Source organism: Emydura macquarii, unplaced genomic scaffold (assembly GCF_026122565.2).
Source record: "Emydura macquarii macquarii isolate MOO-44397 ecotype Brisbane River unplaced genomic scaffold, CSIRO-AGI_Emac_v2 contig_1424, whole genome shotgun sequence".
Lineage (NCBI taxonomy): Eukaryota > Metazoa > Chordata > Testudines > Chelidae > Emydura > Emydura macquarii.
Window position 1 is genome coordinate 1,175,198 of NW_027131561.1, and position 19,776 is coordinate 1,194,973.

General features: G+C 38.7%; 1 protein-coding gene across 4 annotated transcripts in view; it reads left to right on the top strand.

Annotated features, from left to right (window-relative positions):
- The window catches only part of SHROOM2 (shroom family member 2), a 180,439-nt gene that overhangs the window by 144,759 nt on the left and 15,904 nt on the right, over nt 1-19,776 (top strand). For 3 of the 4 annotated variants that reach the window (XM_067553010.1, XM_067553007.1, XM_067553008.1), the window contains 3 exons: nt 8,084-8,161; nt 9,070-9,828; nt 17,546-18,097. In XM_067553010.1, coding sequence (XP_067409111.1) covers nt 8,084-8,161; nt 9,070-9,828; nt 17,546-18,097 — 1,389 coding nt within the window. The remainder of the gene's footprint in view (nt 1-8,083; nt 8,162-9,069; nt 9,829-17,545; nt 18,098-19,776) is intronic. The other variant, XM_067553009.1, reaches the window with a different exon arrangement.

Here is a 19,776-nt window from a genome sequence, read left to right on the forward strand (position 1 = left end):
TGCTGTAATTATCCCAGTATAATTCCACCTGTGGATACTTTTATTAGGATAATCAGATTGGCGGCCGCCCGCCCCCCCCCTCCCCCCCCAGTTTTTAGCTTATGTCACTTTGGAAGGGGATTTAAGCTAAACCAAAGAAAGGCAGTTTGATACTGGAATGAGATTGTATACATTGGGTGGGTTAAAACCTATATAACGATCCCTGTGTAACCGGTAAAACATCCAATTATAGGCAAGCCTAGGATAAAGGGTATATTTTAAAAATATACCCATCTAACACATTTTAACTAAAGCCATATCTAGACTAGGGTTTAAAGGTGTGATATTAGATCGTTATCTAGCTTGAGCTAAAAAACACCTTCTATAACTCAAGTCAAGACAAAGAAATTGTAGCTTACAACATGCTAAACTGATGACTTTCACTGGCTGAGATAGCTAACTCAACTGAACATCTCACGTGTCAGCAATAGTCTAGATGAGGCCTAAATGTAAAACAAGAGAAAGCAGGTGGATACTGAGGGAAAATAAAGGGGAATGGGTTTTGTCATATACCTCAGACATGCTACAATTAGCCATCTCATGCACTGCAGAATGATCCATTCTGGTGATTGCCCATGGACTCCAGTAGGAGACTTCTACAAAAATGGCTTAGTCCCAGGCATGCATTTTACTCACCTGTGAACCTCTTAACAGAGATAAATTAGGCCAGTACTATCTGCTCCGAGTGCACACAGGTCTCCTGTTTCTGTCTGCCACTCTGATCAGAATATATATTTTTTACACAGTTGGAACTAGTCAACTTTTAAATCGCAATTAAAATGTGCAAATGTGCCCAGAGGTTAATTCCTACTGTTCTCAAGACACATCTCCATCTCCAGTGTGGTGAATTTTACATAGTCCCCAAGCACAGTATAACAGATATTTAAAAGTACTTCTAAACCTGGCCTAAGGCATCCAACTACTCCTAAAGTAACCAGAATAGAAACAAAATCAGTGTTGAACCAAAAGTTTAATTGAACCAAGGGTCGTGGTGGATTCACCATCACTGATACATTTTAAATCAATATTGGATGTTTTTCTAAATGATCTGCTCTAGAAACTATTCTGGGGAAGTTCTATAGCCTGTTCTGTACAGGAGGTCAGACTCACTAGATGATCATAATGGTCCCTTTTGGCTTTGAAATTTATGAATCTGTGAACCAACTTCTTATTCAGGCTTTGAGGGACAATCAAGAAAAGCAAGATCCAGAGGTACTCTAAGAATGTTCTGCCAGTCACCATTGAAAGCAGAGTCCCTGGCACTGACTGCTGAGATGACTCCACAGACTTCATCTGTTAAGATGAGATATGAAAAAGGAGTTATGTCTTAAGTAACTGAGTCCAGTGCTACGTAAGGATTTAGACATGGTCCGTTATACCTGGAAGGGATTGCTTCCAGAGGAATCCTCTTCTTTCCTTTCTAGGTCAGGAGGTTATTGCTGCAATACTTGATTTGGTTTATTTTCTTTCAATGTAGAATAAGTGGAAAGCACCCGTACCCAGGCTATGAATGCCCTGCCAGTTAGTTAGAATTACAAAATGGAAATGCAGTACAATCGGCTCAACCGTCCTACCAAGTTGGAGTACTTACCAAACACCAGCACCCTCATGCTTCAGTCTGTATGTCAATCTACCCTCCCCTCTCACAAAAAGCCAAGTAAAACAAATGGTCTTGCAAAGCCAGCACATCTGACCATGACACATTTTAGAGACCCAGAACCTTTATGGAGAACTTGCTGCCAACAGTTACCTATTAAATCAAGGGTTATCTAGAATTAGCAACTATCCTTCACAACTGCATCTCTCAGGTATGAAGATGATCTGGTATATGAAGCTTTTGATGATGGTGATTGATGATGGATAAATAAGGTGACCATGGATCATTGACCTAAATGGAGGCAAATTTATGGATGTCACTTGTACGTATAAAATTTATTTCAGCTGGTAATATTAGAACTGTGTCAATTCTTTTCTCTTTGAAAATTTATGTAGCTGAAATGCTTGGGATTTTATTTTTGCCAATGCCATTAAAGTGTACAATGGTTAAATAGATTTTGTTGTGCATGAGGAAGTAAATAAGCAATGACTTTACAGTCATGCTATCAAAAGATTAAAAAATCTGTCATGTCTCCCATTGTGCCACATGGAAGCTGAAATATTTAATTTAACCTCACTTTATGATAAGGTTGTTTTCTATTTACAAAAGATGAATTTTCCAATGACGGTTACAGTTTCCTTTGCAAGTTTCTGTGCACCTGATCTTTGCAGTATATCATTCTAAACTCCATATTTTGTGTGTATCTTTCTACAGAGCAATTCAAGTTTTAAAACAGCCTCTTTTTAATGGACTACTTGGTACTTACACTAATGTAACACTTTGCAGGTTCTTGCCACAGGGTTCTTCTGGTGCTTGAAGCTTTCTTTCTTTTCTTCCTTTCTGAACAGTAAGATCAAATCTCTTCAGGGTAACGTGATTAGCATGTTTTGCATGAGAACCCACCCACCCTGAATGTAAATTATCCTCTGTCCTGAATGTAACTATCTTTGTAACCCCAAACCATCTTGTGTGCCACGGTAAAATGTTTGTTTACTTTCACAGAAGCTTTGTATGAAGGCACATATGCAATCCCATTCAATTTTACCCCACCAGTTGGAAACACAGCATCCCTTAAAGTCATCTATGCTGTGACATTTTTAATATTTTTTATTTTATTTTGGAGGATGACAGTACTATTTATCTCAGCTTTCATTGATGACAGTCTAATTCATTTCAAAGGATTGTTAAGAACATCTCATCAGGCATTCTAAAACACAAATGTTTTTTTGGATGTGAGAACGTCAGCTTAGTAGTCCATTCTGTCCTGTTCATTTTTGCCTGCAAACACAGTTCTGATTTGCATGTCAGGTTCAATATAGATTTTGCAAACTGGCTGCAGCAGTGCATGTAATTCACCTCTTTGGACCCTTTTATGCTGTGATCTTTCTGTGTACCCAGCTACTGCCATTATGTAGTATGTTATGACCTATTTTAATACAAATAGATCAGGGAGCTTAAAGGACTTTCTGGCATCACAAGTGAGTAGAAAAAAAATCAATCTGTACATCCGTTACCTAGATTAGGAGCAATTGTTTTTACTTTTGACAAACATCCATATTCAGTACTTAGGGCCTAATCCTGCAGCCCTATTATTTCCATTAAATATTTCCATTAAAGTAAATGGGACTATTTAAAAGCTCAGCCCCACTCACACTGAACTCAGCAGGGAAACAGATTGTCTAAGTCAGTGTTGTGAGATCTGACCGAATGTGAATAAGGGTCATTGCATCAGGCTCTTAATTCTGAGGGTGTGATTCTCATTTACCTCAAGGCCATTCCACTCTAGTAGTGGAAAGAGTCCTTAAAATAGAATAAGTATATATAAATTTGTTTTTAGAATATAATTTATTCCCACTTCATGGCACCTCGAAATTGCCCTTTGTTCTTTTCATTCCCTCTGAAGCATCTGGGATTGGCCACTATTGGAAGACAGCACACTGGGCTAGATGGACCATTGATCTGACCCGATATAGCCATTCTTATGTCTTCTGCCCTGCCTGGGGTGATGTGAAATGGCCTTAGTATAAATGAGAATCACGCCCTGAATCTTTTGGTGTTTTGTCAATTTTAAGTGTCTTCTAGTAAAATGGGCTGCTTACATTTTACATACTAAAATAAACCAAGACAGAGAGAGATTTCTCATTTGATTGTAAGAAAGATATCATTGTATATATAAGCCAGAATGTCTCCTTCACAACTGTTACAGACAAGTGCCATATATTTAAAGTTTAGAAACTAAAAATCATTGTATAAAAGGCACTTCACCTACATGTACAAACTATTTTCAGAAATACTTTTGTGCTAAGTGCATTATAGATTCATAATATGGACAAAAAACTTCTAAAATGCCCTTTTTGAGTATGACACCCAAGCCTGATCACCTTTTTTGGTTCAATATTTGAGTTTAAAACATTACCTTAATTTTTAATTGCACAAAAACAAAAATTGATTTTATTGATCACGTTTGAGCCCAGAATAGTTTTTAACATATCATTGAAAAGCTGGGATTATAGAGGAAGTGCTCTCAAAACCTTAACAGCAGTTATGGTGCTGTCCACTCAACAATATTCAACCGCACAAGGAACTCATTTTACCGTTTTATATTTGCAAAGAATTTTCATAAACTATACTTGTTTCATGGGCTTTTTTCCCCCCAATTAGAATCTTTTTATTTATGTGATAGAACACTTCACGAGACAGTTTGCGGGTGATCAGCTGTCCTGATTTTATAGGAACAGTCCCAATATTCGGGTTTTTTTCTCTTATAGAGACACCTATTGCTCCCTATCCCCGTCCCAATTTTTCGCACTTGCTATATGGTCACCCTACAAGACACTGTCAAGGTTGCTACAGTAGTCCTAAAAACTGGTTTACTTCATCAGTGCTGGCTGGCACAATCTTTTGAGTAATCAGAACCATGTGGGAAGGACTTACTTTGAAGGTCCTTTTGATTTACTTTTCATATTGAAAGGTAAGACCTTTCAGATAAGACATCCAAGTAGGTCAACACAGCAACCATGATAGTGCACATTTCAGTGATAAAACTGCATGAGCCAGATTCTCAGTTACCGACTAACACTAGCTGAGGTCTGACCAAAATGTACATGCATTTCTATTTAAAGATCTACAATAAGAGCGAGTTCAACACTAAAATATATGGCATATGAAAAAGGTGACCAAAATGGTCATTCATATGGTCAAATTTACATATGATAAAAAAAAATGCTAGGGACTTGTCTATATGGCACAGCAAAGCACACCTGAAGGGTGTGAGTATTAAAAACATGTTGCGCTTTAATTGCCTGGTGTAGACCCTGCTGGTGAAGTCTAAAAGGCACCTGTTTCACGTTAAGATAGTAGGGACCTGTTAGAGCGCAGCAGCAGAGTCTACATGGGGCAGTTAGAGCACAGCCCAGCACACCTGTAACCTTTTGTAACCTTTATATTGAAATGTTCCCAATTAATATTAAATTGTTAAAGAAAAGGGTGCCATAAAAACCCTAGGCTGGTTACAGAAAATATATTTAGTAGGGGGCCATTAGGCGATACTTTGAATGATACAATCAAACTTTATTAAAAAGAAAAATGATTAGTTAAGCAAACAGGCATGCAATTGCCACTTACATAAATACTGTTGTTATACTCACACTCAAAGACAAAATGGTCTATCAATGGGTGATCGGTCTATTGACAATTGAATGAAGGAGAGCCTTATCATCCTGAAACCTAAGAGTACCTTTTAATGTTAATCAGAGCTCTCTTGCAATTTAGCAAAATTTACTCCTTTTATGCTCCATTATAGTACTAATTAGCATTAAACAACCCTTTACCATAATTATATTTCCATCACCTTATTTGGATGTTTACATTTACCATTTATTTAAATTAACATCTGCACCAGAGTCCTTCCCATCAGGGTTGTTAACCATCCGTAAATGTATGGACAGTCAGTAAAAAAAATGTACAATTTTAACACTGTCCATAAATCTGTAAATAAATGAAAATGTCCGTGAAATTGGGTAGAAATAAAACATATTGTATTTTGACATTGATTGTCATCATTCAGAATCACTTCTTGTATCATAAAACTACACTGACCCAGGACTTTATCAGTTTTCTGTTATTGCACATGTCCAAAGAAACCGATTGATCAATTGTGTAATTCCGAATTCCTGTGTACAGAATATCGCTAGCACAGAATTTATATTTGTAATAATACCATAGGTAATTTGTTCATGAAAATGGCCGAGTCGAGAAAAAACGTGGCAGATGAGGAAACGTTGTCAATTCCGCAAAAAAGCAACGTAAAGCGAGTACACATTTTGTCATTATTGTATTGTTTATGGTATTTTTAGTGATGTCAGTAAAAGTTTGCCATGTCAGTAAAAAAAAAAAATCTATTTCAGATCTTCATGTCATTAAAATCTAAAATGCAAGGTTGGCAACCCTGCTTCCCATACTATCAGTATAGATAGCATTTTAATATAACATTCATCATTTTAAAAAACACTCATTAAAAACCTTGCTCAAACCAGTTATAACCAAAATATAAAGGTAACATAACCCTGGGTCCTGTCCTTCATAACTCTTACTTTCCCATAACACTCTTTCTCCAACTTACCTCTCTTTTTTACAATAACAACTTAAATTACCCATACCCCTCTATACTGAGGCCCAAAACCTAGTTTCTACCTATTTCTTAATCCAAACTGTCCTAGACTATACAACCCTCTAGTGCCCTTTGCCAGCATCGTGCAGACAAGCCCTAGGATTACCTGGTGTTCACAGATCCACAGGATTGGTGCTGTGGCCACCAGCATTGGAGCAGTCTCTAGGAGGAACCCTTTCAGTGTGGCAAACCCCCTTAGGGGTCTCGCTGTTCTCCAGGATAAGCCACCCAGCTGCAGTACCTCTTTAGATTGGGCCTGCAGCATTCCCACTTCACACTGTGAGTTCTGTTCAGTGAGTCCAACTGAGACTGACCCCTGATGGAGAATTCTACACTTTTTAGGCATCTATGTACCTCTCCAAGCATTTGCAGTGACATGCAGCATTGTCAAAACAGCTGGGTTTATTAGTCATCTGGAACACAGCATAGGCTGGCATAGAAGAATGAAGATTAAAGCAGGTTCCATTCTGTTTAGCTCAGAACCCAGCCAAGCAGTAGTGAACCCCACTGTTCAAGCTTCGTCATATTCCCAGATGTGCCTGCCTGTTTGCCACAGCCCACGCTTAACCTCCTGGTCCTTTGTTCTCCCACTGGGGAAATACTGCTCGGCTGTGGAGAGGTGGGGGGTATGGTCATTATTTGCTAGGTGTCAGTGACTGGGCAGTTGGCTCTGCCATTATATTCTCAGGAGCTCCATTGATATTGCACCTAAGACCCAGACAGCTGGGCACCATTGATACCGGTGTCTTAGCCTGCCAAGAGACATGGTAATAATGCAGCATATAGGGGAAACTGAGGCACACACAGACTTCATAAAAATATTACCAAAAATTCCCAATTTGTCATACCTTGGGTGACCTCTTTGCTTGAAATCATGTCTTTTATTTGTTTCAGACACTCTCACGTTTATCAGCCTTAGAAGGAAGGAAACATGATGTTTTAGGCATCTTAGTAAACTACAGAAACAAAATTATAGTACAACACTTATCAGCATTGCAAACCTTAGGTAACTGAGTCATTGTTTTACCTCCCACTGTGACCTTCCTGTAAAAACAGCATCTTAAGCTGTTGAGCAAAATGTGAAATGGCACCCACGCAGCTTGAATTTTTCTACTTCGTCTCCAGTCAGCACTCAGAGGCAGTAGTGATGACTTGATTCAGTTTTCAAGTTTTCATGCTGTGACACAACATAGTTTCAATGTAATTTCCAGTATGATGTACTTGACGCAAGGGACTACGCTGAATGTGCCATACACTAAAATGGAGGTTTGGTCCCTTACTCAAAAAACGGTTTAAATAGTGGATGATCTTTATATTACCTGTATTAGGTTTTTCAACCATCTGTTTTAATCATCGGCAGAAAGGTGGTGAAAAACTCTGATATTTTGAACTTTAAATAGAAATAAGCATATTTTTGAGCTGCCTTTTAAAAATGATATCACATATGAGTATGCACTAATTTTCTAATGCCTGTGGAAATAACACTGTCAATAAGAAGAGGAAGATTTCCACTGCAGAATATCATTGAGATCAATAGATTGATAAAGTGGCATCATATACACACACACACACACACACACATTATATAATGTAAAATGTAACTGTGGATGTCAGATTTAATTTTGTTGTGTTTAATTGGTTAAACCATCCAACTTTAAAAAAAGAAAACTTGTAGTCTCTCTTACACTTGGCCAGTCATATTTCCAAATACAGATAAGAAAACTGCCAGTAGCACAAATGAAATAATGTATCTGAAGCCATTTACTTTTCTGTTACAGCTTCTTTTCTAAGCTCACAGTGTCTTTCCAGCCTCCCCTAAGCAGAGAACCAACCTGCCTTCTTTCTGGGCCTCAGAGGTACCTTTACTTGCTTTCTTTTCTGATTTGTCTTTCTCTGGTGAGTGCAACTCAATTATATCTCTTGTGCTTGGCAGCAGCCTTGAGTTGCTTCAGCATGTTGATTACGAAGCAGAGAGAAATATAGACTTGGAGTAGAACAGAAAAATATCTGTGTGAGATGCGACGGGACTTGTTGTCCATAGCAATACTTCATGCTGTAGGGACAAAGACTCCGTCTGATTTCTTTGTTAAGCCTAAAATAGACCTCGCTCCAAAATATTATGCCTTTATTTTCTGTTTCTATAAGATATCCCTTTTCCCTCTTCCCCACCCTTTCAGAACCAGTGAATTTGATGTTTTTGTCAGTATGCATTCATTTCACATCAGTAATTTATATCCGAAAATTTAAACCCCATGATTATGTTAATTTTGCTATATGAATGAGGGGCTGGGAATTTTAATGTCTAGTATGCCATTTTAAAATAATAGAGAAGAACTTGTTTGGTAATCTGCATTTAGTTAGACACTGCATTCATTACTTAGTAGGAAATGTATTTCTATTTTAATTGAGGGCTGAAGGCTGTACAAAGAAACCATTCTTTCAATTCACACAAAAAATAGAAGAAAATACTCTTGCATGTTCAGATATGCCATGTGCATTGTAGTGCCTCAGGTTAACTCAAGGTTATGTCACATTGCATGACACAACATAACCTAATTTAGATCGACGTTGTGCTTTGACTCATCACATTACATTAGAAATACAATATTATATATATATATTTTTTTTTAAAGTAGGTTGTAGCTGTTAGTTGATATTATGTGGCAGACATAATCTGTCTCCAAGCTTCCTGGTACTTCTGTAGCAATACTCAGGAGGAAGTAATAACACAAAGACTGACTAATGATTTTTCTTCTGTTTCTAGGCAAGCTGATACAGGATTCCCAGAAGATAACCCAGGAGAACAAAGAGCTCAGCTGGACCAAAATTTAGGACACAAATGGAAGGCATCTGTTAGACCACTTCACACAAGAGAATCTATTGTCTTGTCTCAGGAGAGCCGGGGGAGGTCCGGGACATTGCCCAGTGATTACAGATACTCACAGGAAAACGTGAATGAGAAAAGCAAAGATTGCAGCTTGCCCCTTCTCACTTGTTCTGAGCCGCAGACATTGCACAAGAGCCACCCCTCTCCTCCACAAGGTAGTGGAGGGGAAAGTCAGTGGACAGAGCTGACGTTGCTGAACAAGAAATGTGGACCTGTCCCTCAGAGGCCTCCCCCACCCAAACGAGATAATAAATACAGGTGCCAGGACAATTCCACATCACTCAGCATCTCTTCAGAATCTCTGCTGGAAGTACCCAGCAAGCCCATTCAGTCCATTTCCCTCAGCTCTGGTGAGGTAATTACGGGTCACTCCTCTCTCACTCAGAGTCCTGCCGCGTTCGGTGGAAAACTAAGGAGCGCTCATCCTCTGGGGCTCCGGCAAACAGCATCCACAGAGAATGTGTGTCAGCACTTAGAAGAGAAAGCACATCTTAAATCCGAACCTGTATTGTCTTCAAAGTATCGTTACCTTCAGAAACCTGGAATGGAGACATCAAGGTCCCCTTCACCTCAGTTTGCTCCACAGAAGCTGACTGACAAGCCTCCTGTATCTGTCCCGGATGAGAACCCAGCAAGGTATTGTGCCATTACAATAGAAGCCCCTTCCCCAGGTTAGGTTTTGTTAATAATTGGTTGTTGCTTTTAGTGAAGTGTGAAGAAACCTCCTTAGGGTCTATTCAGTATTAACCTTTACAGCATGTCTTGCAAGTGACACACTTGTAGGTCAATAGCAACTCTGACAACAAATATCTAAACTGTATTGGAAATTCTATTGGAATCATTCAATTGGCTTGTCTTGGTTTCTGCTGAAGAACCAGATCAATAGCAATGCTCCTTCGCTCTAAAATTTCAACTGGAATTCCCATTACAGAAACCATCTAAATGGGATGAAATGTTTTTCTGAACTATGGGCGGTTTCTAATCCACTACATGCAGGGAGCTAAAACAGTTATTTTGCAAGAAAATTGCATTCATTTTGGTGGCACCTATTCCAAACATTTACGTGTGAGGTACGCTTATCTTCTGCAAATTATGAATTCTGTGGTTTGGTTTGGTTTGGTTTGGTTTTTTTAAAATAAAAGTTGTTATGCAGCTTGGCATTGCCTGAGTTGCTAACTAATGGCATCACTTTTTATATCAGCTGAATTGGAAGCCAATGTCAGAGAATATAAACCAGTCTTCTCCCTCTTCCTCTCCTATTTTAATACACTTTGTGTCTGATGTTGAAGCAAATGGAATCTGTTTTGTAGTCTGAAGTATGGCATCCCATGCTGCTAACGTCATAAACAGAGGCAAGGTGAGTGAGGTAATATTTTTTATTGGACCCTCTTCTGTTAGGGTGAAAGACAAGCTGTCAAGCTTACACAGAGCTGCTCTTCAGGTCTGGGAATTGTACTCAGAGTGTCAGTCACTGCTAAATACAAAGTAAATACAATCTGGTATTTACCTGTGACACTCTAGTTACCTTTCCCAGACCTGAAGGAGACCAACAGAAGTTGGTCCAATAAAAGTTTCTCACCCCACCGTGTCTAATATACCAGGAACAACATGGCTACAATAACACTGCATACAATAATGTCATAAACAGTCATTTTCCTGTAAGATAATAAACCCTTCCAGGAGGCTCAGGAATATAAATTTTTATTAAACACATTGACATTATAATTCATGATTGAAAAGTGGAGAGAAACAATGAATATTGAGGTTGCTATAGAAACATATGAAACATGTGAAAGAAACATATTTCTCTAAAGGTCAGCAACTATATACTTTTGTCTATGTTCGCAGTTTATACTCTGTGTTTAAGTCCAGTTATTTTCCACAGGAGTGATATAGATTTATCCGTGCTATATTCAATTTTTCAGATTCAAAAATGGTATTTGTAAAATGAAAGCATTTTTTTAGAGGGCAGATTGCTGGTATGGCTGCATGTGTCTAGATTTTTTGCACCTCATGATTTTAATAAAATGTGACTTCACAGCCAGCAAATTACCTTTTCCTTTTCTGACCATTTTTTATGGCAGAAATCTGTTGTTTTTAATGAAGCCTGTCCAGAAGTCAGGATCCAAACATCACTTGTTTTGCCTTAGTAAAGAGCTTGAGGGCTTCAGTAGGTTAAAGGGGAATTTGGTGAAATACTTGCACTGTAATCTGTTAATTATAAATTGCTGTAATTTGTTTCTTTAAAGTATTTTCTTAGTTCAAAACAAGGAAATTCAGATTTTGAAAATACATCTCATTGCTGTGACCATTACATCAGAAAGCAAAATAAGAAAACTTATTCAATGAATTCATAAATGATCTGGAAAAGGGGGTGAACAGTGAGATTGGCAACATTTGCAGATAACATAAAATTACTCAAGATAATTAAGTCCAAAGCTGACAGCAGAGAGTTACAAAAGGATCTCATTAAACTGGATGACTGGGCAACAAATGGTAAATGAAATGCTGATAAGTGCAAAATAATGTATATTGGAAAACATCATCCCAACTATACATACAAAATGATGGGGTCTAAATTAGCTGTTACCACTCAAGAAAGAAATCTGGGCGTCATCATGGATAGTTCTCTGATAATATTTACTCAAGGTGCAATGGCAATCAAAAAAGCAAACAATGATAGGAACCATTAGGAAAGGAATAGATGATATGACAGAAAATATCATAATGCCATAATATAAATCCATCGTCCACACCTTGAATACCATGTGTAGATCTGGTTGCCTCATCTCAAAAAAGATACATTAGAATTGGAAAAGGTACAGAGAAAGACAACAAAAATTATTATGAGTGTGGAATAACTTCCATATGAGGAGAGATTAAAAAGATTGGGACTATTCAGTTTAGAAAAGAGGCCACTAAGGGAGGATATGATGAGGTCTATAAAAATCATGAATAATATAGAGAAAGTGAATAAGGAAGTGTTATTTAACCCTTCACATAACGCAAGAACCATGGGTCACCTAATGAAAATAATAGACAGCACATTTAAAACAAAAATAAGGAAATGCTTCTTCACACAATGCACAGTCAAACTGTGGAACTCATTGCCAGGGGGATGTTGAGAAGGAAAAAAGTATAATTGGGTTAAAAAAAGAATTAGATAAGTTCCTGGAGGATAGGTCCATCCATGGCTATTAGGTAAGATGGTCAGCGATGCAACCCCACGCTCTTGGTGTTCCTAAACCTCTGAGTGCCAGAAGCTGGGACTGGATGACAGGGAATGGATTATTCAATAATTGCCCTGTTCTGTTCATTCCCTCTGAATCATCTGGCACCAGCCCCTATCAAGACAAAATATGGGGCTAGATGGACCATTGGTCTGACCTAGTGTGGCTATTCCAATGTACTTACTACAAAAGTGAAATATAGAAGATGACTTCCAATCTCTAGGCACAATGGTGAATCATGGTAATGACATCCTTACCGTACTGCATTGTGAATGGGTATTGAAGGGTACTTGGTAAATTAAGTTTATTTAGCTTTGCCTTTTTACACAACTTTAATGTTGAGATGTGCCTGATTATATGCACATATATTGGTTGACATTTTGAAAGCAGTGCATGGGGATTTAGCCATACATCTTCCATTAACACTAAAAATCTCAGCCACAATTCTTGTATATGTGCACAATTTATTGTCCTCAAATTACTGATCTAATGAAACAGTTACTGACTGTAACAAGTGGAAAAATATGGGTCATATCACTGCTCTCTATTGTATTTATTTCATAAGTGGAATACATTGAGTAGTTTGGTATAAATATACAACTTAATGATGTTTGACACTTTTGTGATTCCTTGCATGCCAGTTTTCAGGAAAGTCAGCGTGTGCGCTGTGGGCTTTTACTGTCTGGTACTGTTAATGTGTATCTGTTTGCCCTTCTGTAGGGAAGATGTTTTGCTGATAATGTAAGTTGGATAGATATGGAGATTTCTGCAACATCTTAGCTAGAATTATTTTGTTACCTGAGGAAACACACTGTACTTATGGTGTGTAAAACAGAGTTACAATTGAAAAGCTTTCTTAAAAGAATTAAGATTGAAAGTGCATTTCAGTATATTTCCAGTGAAATTACACTTTTTTAACCAAATAACTCTTAAAAATACCACAAATATTAGTAAATTTGGAAATGAATAGTTCTCCATTGCCATATAATTCTCCTTCATTTACCATTGCCCCACCTGGATTTCACTGCCCATCCAGCTTTAACTTTAAGCCTTACATTGGCAAAAAAGAAAGAAAAAGAAAATGCCAGTTACAAAATAAAGAGCATAGTCCCACTTATATTTAAGAGATACATTTCAGGTAAACTATTGTATTGTTTACTAACTAAAAACACACATTATGTGTATTAGTTTCTAAGCAATATAGTTAATATGAAATATCCAAACTTGTAAGCAATCCTCTTCTGCATATCTCTCCATACCTGTGCAGGGCCCTTTACTTCTCTCTCAAAACTCCCTCTCCTTTCCACATACTTTATATAATCATACACAATCCATATAACCAACAAAACAGTGTATTATTCATTCCACTTTTTCTTATTCCGATGGGCATTCTTCTACTACACCAACACATCACACTGTGAGAAAACCTACATCAGTGTTCATATAGCCTCATGGATTTTTAAGGTAAAAGGGACAATCAGATCAATTAGTCTGACCACCTGTGTATCACAGGTCATAGAATTTCACCCCGTTACCTACCCCAGCATTGAGCCCAATAATTTGTATGTCCTGGGATTATTTTCCTTTGGAAATCTTGATTACATATTTGGACTGAGACTGTTCATAAACTGCAATGGGAATTTGGATGCCCAGTCCCCACTAATCCTAATGAGATTTGGGTGTCCATATCTCTTTAGGGATTAAAAAAACCGAGAGTCCTGTAGCACCTTAAAGACTAACAAATTTCTGCAGGCATAAGCTTTCGTGGGCTGCAACCCACTTGTCAGATGCATGAAGTGGAAATCACAGATAGGAAGTGTATATATACATCCAAGGGTAAGAAACAACAATGGGGAGGGCACAGGTCCTAGCCACATCTTTAAGGTGCTACAGGACTCTCGTTGTTTTTGCTGCATACAGACTAACACGGCTACCCCTCTGGATCTTTAGGGACTGTGGACAATCTGTCTTAATAAACAATACATAAGATCAGCTGTACACACTCAACATAATATTTCAAAGGGGGCAAAGTTAAGTTTGCATGGTTAGTGGAACTCATGTGGCAGGAGGGAGCCGGCTGGTTCCTTTACCTGTACATCTTGCAGGTCTTTTAACAAGTGTAGAATGTTTATAAAGAGAGCATAGTTTTGGGGGAGGAGGAGCAGCGCCTTGGCTGGGCTCCATTCAAGCACTCTTTCAGCCTGAACTCTTCAACTATATTTTTGTTGTTCGTTTGTGAATTTCCCTGTTTTCTTAATGGGTACCAAAAATGTAAATTGGATTAGGACATAGAACAAGGAGGTGAGGAAAGCCCTGCTCCAGCAGCCAGGGTCTCTTAAATCTGGCTCTTAAACCCAAACCTGACTCCTCTTCTGTAGATTTCAATAAGTCCATGGGAGGTGTGTGTAGGGTAGGGAGTAATACTGGGGTAGGGTTGAAGGAGTGTGGAGAAAGTGGGGAGGGAAGCTTTCATCACGTAAGCAGCTCTAGGCATTTAACATATTCCAGATATTATAGATTTTTAACTTGGGTAAGACTCCATCCTTCCCTTCCCCAGTCCCCTGCATCCACCTTCTGTGACTCCACCTCTCCATTGTCTGCTGTCCTCTGTCCCCACCCTCATGTCCACTGCCCCTTAGAGAGTGTCCTAGGATCTCCCTTCCGCTTCCCATGCTCCCTCTGGTCCTTTGCATTACGATCGATACCTCATCAAGGTCTCTGCACTTGTGTTCATGCCTCCCCTTGCGCGCACATCCTCTGTGTCTTCCCCAGTCAATCTCCAACCTCACTCTCTGCCTTTTCCCCCTGCCCTACTCTCCTTCATATTCTGCCAATCTGTTTCCCCCTTCTTTATGGCCCCCTGCTGCCTCTACATGGTCATTCAAAAAGCAGGGAAGATAGCTGCCTGCAGTCCTTCTGTGTGATCCCTACCCAATCCATGTCTCTTCTGTTCCTTTGTCCCCCTCTCTATATCTGATTCTTTCCCCTCCACATTTCTCCCGTCTCCTATCCCCCACTGTCTCCATATTCCCCTCCCTACCCCACACACACATGAATTTAGGGCACTTCTGACTAAGTGAACCTTTGGAAAATTTTAAAACCTCTTTATTTTCCAAATTCCTTCTCTGAATTTCACTAAACTTCTGGGAAAATCTCTACTCGAGTACGAGAGGCTGGATGCCAGATTTCAGGGGATCTGTTTCTTTTGGGGGCTGTTAGGAGAGAATAAAAACTGGGATTATAATTATAACGGGAAGATGGCTTCAACATTTATCACAGAGCAGCAATGGCCACTCCATAATAATTTAGGTACCCTTATGCTATGGAAACAATTGTGCCATTGGTGTGGGCTCATCTTCATGATACGCACAAGTGTAGTTTGTATGAGGATTTGGAATTTAATACAATAGACCAGGAAATATGTAACCGGTATTATGGGTGTGTGTGCATGTATCAAAATGCACGTGGTGCGGAGGAGATTTTCAGAAGCACCCGGCGTTGGTCTGTCTCTGTTCCCACTGAAGTCAACAGGAATTTTAGCACTGACTTTGGGTAAATTAGAGTGATGGTAATGCTTAGCACTCTAGAAAATCTCACCCTCTGTTTATCACACCAGGGCCAAGCAGCATGATAGCACTAGCACTCAACTGCTCAGACTTGAGGCTTGCCATTTTAGTGTAGAATTGTTGTCTTTCATTTTTAAGGTGGGTTTTTCTTTCCTCCTTATGAGTTTTTTATTTTTAAAGAAAAGAGAAAAAAGAAACAAGGTCCTTTTTCAGCAGAGCTCTTGATCATGTTCTTTGCACGTAAGTCCAATTTAAGTCTGTCATTCTTAAATGCATGCTTAGGTGATTTGCTGAATCATGACCTAAGAGAGCTTGGAGTGAAGGACAGAGTTGAGTGTGAACTTTCCAAAATGACTGACAGTCTGAAAAGATTCTTACTGGAGAAGGATGGGGAGGTGGAGGGGAGGGGATGTTCCTTACGTTAAGAAGAATTATTTTTTAGTTCTATTAGAATATTGCACATGCATTATAGTCAAAATATCACCTAGAGATGTCATTTCATGCAGCGGTGAGTGAATGTGTGTAATGTAGTCTCTATGTTCATACAGACACAAAAATTAAATATATAGATGACTACTACAGAGGAGTACAGTCTTGTTTTATTTTCTGTTCCCATGAAAGTACAGTAAAGTATAGCTTTATACTTAATTCTGGGGCACACCCATACATAGAGCCAAGAAACTATCGTATGTCTCTGAGTCACTAATCTAAAAGGAAGCCAGCCAGCAGAAACCAGAAATTTTAGCAATGTTCCTTTGCTTGGGCTGACCCTTCCAAACCCACAACATTAAAGCAATAATTTTAAACTTTCTTCAAACTTGAAACCATGCCATCTGAACTTGACTTTTATACTGTCCATACAGTGCACACGCTGTAGCAGTGTAAACAGAACTGTTGTTTATCTAACATGTTATTCTCTAATTTAGAATCTAAATTACCATGAAAAAAGACGTGTTCTTGATTGAATGTCTTGTCTTAAGTGCAAGATAGCTCAGCAGTATGCATTAGAGGATCCCTTCAATAGACTGTCACTAATAAAACAATGAAAAATTGAATATAAATACTCCTTTTTGAGTAGCTGGGTTTTTTTCTTCTTCTTTCCCTCTCTTTTAAATATTTTTTCTTTCTCTCTCTCTTTCCATTTATACCAAGGTAAACTAGATTTCGATTATGAGACTTTCATGTTTTATGTGGAAGGGTTTTTTTAAAACTGTATTTTTCATTAACTTATGCTTTGAACTGTTTCAAGACAGTTGTAAGTGTGGCACTTTGTCAGTCCTATAGTCTATAGAAAAGTCATGTTTTGTGTAGTGTGAGGCTAATGCTGGAGATCTGTATAAGTGAAATAATACCTTAATTTTAAATGTATGAGAAAAGACAGATCCCTAAACTGAGGGTTTGAGATGTGAGACGAGATGTTTCCATTATACAGCTCTCCTATTAATAAATTGATCTTTGTTACCATGCAGACAGACACCTTTTCCCTATCTGTAGATAAGAATCAGTATAAAAAGATCTTGACTTTATAACAGTTAATTTCTATCTCTTTTTTTCCAGAATTGAAAGAGTGATAGATAACAACACCACGGTAAAAATGGTTCCCATCAAGATCGTTCATTCTGAGAGCAGTGCAGAGAAAGAAAGTCGCCAGAACCTCGTGAGCACCATGGAGCCTCCTGCCTTACCTAGTGGTTTGGAGAAGGACCAGATTAAAACCCTCAGCACTTCTGAGCAGTCCTACTCGCGTTTCTGTGCTTACACAAGGCAGGGCGTAGAACCAGAGCTTGAGAGCAAAACTAGATCACGTGACTCGCAACCAGCCGAAGCAGTTGGAAACAACTTAAAGGACAGCGATGCCTCCACCCCTGCAATCAGCTATGTGAAGGCCAAAGAGAAGAGCTTTGAAGACTGGAAGTCTGAGGAGCTAGCCAGAGAGATTGTGGGCAAAGATAAATCTCTAGCAGATATTTTGGATCCTAATGTGAAAATAAAAACTACGATGGATCTGATGGTGGGAATCTTCCCTAAAGATGAACACCTCTTAGAAGAAGCTCAACAACGCAGAAAGCTCTTACCAAAAGTTCCTTCTCCAAAAATTGCAGAGGAAAAGTGAGTAAAGTGTTCCCCCGTTGCTGTCCAACTGTGTTGTTTTTTCTCCTAAACATTTAAGGATCCTCCTTCATACGGTTAATTTTCATGTTTTCCCATTAAAATGGCATTATTGACAGTATCATTTATTGACCATATTAATAATCACAGGAGCAAAAATTAGAGTCCTATTGCAAAGAACACACACACACACACACTAATCTCTTTACAAGTCAGTTATGGTGTAAAATATTTATTACATTGTACCGCAACCAAATTGGGAAAAGCTAAACAATCACATAAGGGAGTTGGGGAAGGAACAATTAAAATTCTCTCATGAGCCATTTCTGAAAGGCTTTAGAAATTTCACTAAAACCATCCAGTCTGATGGTGTCCAATTGAGGGAAGGAGCCATGTTTTAGTATTTATAACATCAAGAAGTTTTACAAAGAGAGCTTAAAATGAACACAGAGACTATAAACTGGATCAGAGCAACCAGTTATTGTCTGGTTGAGAATGGGAACAGAACAATAAAAGATAACAAAAAAGCAGTTGAATCTTACAGATATTCGATCTCTGAGTGTTGGTGTAATTTCAGAATCAACTTTGTCCAGAACTTTGATGAGAAATCTTATATGGTAATGCCCCGAATTTGGTAGCCTGAAGGGGGTATATAATCAATACACTTATGGGAACTTTTTAAAACAGTTCCTGCCTGTTCTCACAGTAGTGTCACTAAGGTCTTTGTACTGCTTATTAAAGTGGAACTTGAAGGTTGTGATATCAAAATTTCTGCCTGAGTGAGACAAACTTTGTTTAGTTCCAGAGGGGTAGCCGTGTTAGTCTGTATACAGCAAACACAACGAGAGTCCTGTAGCACCTTAAAGACTAATAAATTTCTGTGGGCATAAGCTTTCGTGGGCTGCAATCCACTTCGTCAGATGCATGAAGTGGAAACCACAGATAGGAGGTATATATATACATCCAAGGGTGAGAAACATAACAGTGGGGAGAGCAAGTGCTAACAAAGTCAGTTCAGTTAGAATAGATGAGGCCTATTCACAACCGTTGATTAGACGGTGAGAATGTGTGAACAGTGACAATTACTTCTTGTAATGAGATAACCATTCCAAGTCCTTATTCAGACCCATTTTGATTGAGTCAAATTTGCATATGAGTTCCAGCTCTGCAGTTTCTCGCTTAAGTCTGTTTTTGAAGTTTTTTGTTGAAGTATGGCAACTTTCAAGTCAGCTACAGAGTGTCCTGGGAGATTGAAGTACTCTCCTACTGGTTTATGGATGTTACCATTTTTTATGTCTGATTTGTGTCCATTTATTTTTTTGCATAGTGACAGTCCGGTTTGGCCAATGTACATGGCAGAGGGGCATTGCTAGCACATGATGGCATATATTACATTAGTAGATGTACAGGTGAATGAGCTCCTGATAGTGTGGCTGATGTGGTTAGGACTTGTGATGGTGTCACTAGAGTCAATGTGCAGGCAGAGTTGGCAACAGGGTTTGTTGCAGGGATAGGTTCTTGGGTTAGTGTTCTTCTTCTATGGTGTACGGTTGCTGGTGAGTATTTGCTTCAGGATGGGGTCTGTCTGTAAGCAAGGATAAGCCTGCCTCCCATGGCTTGACCGAGCGAGGAATCATCTTCTAGGATAGGTTGTAGATCCTTAATGATGTGTTGAAGAG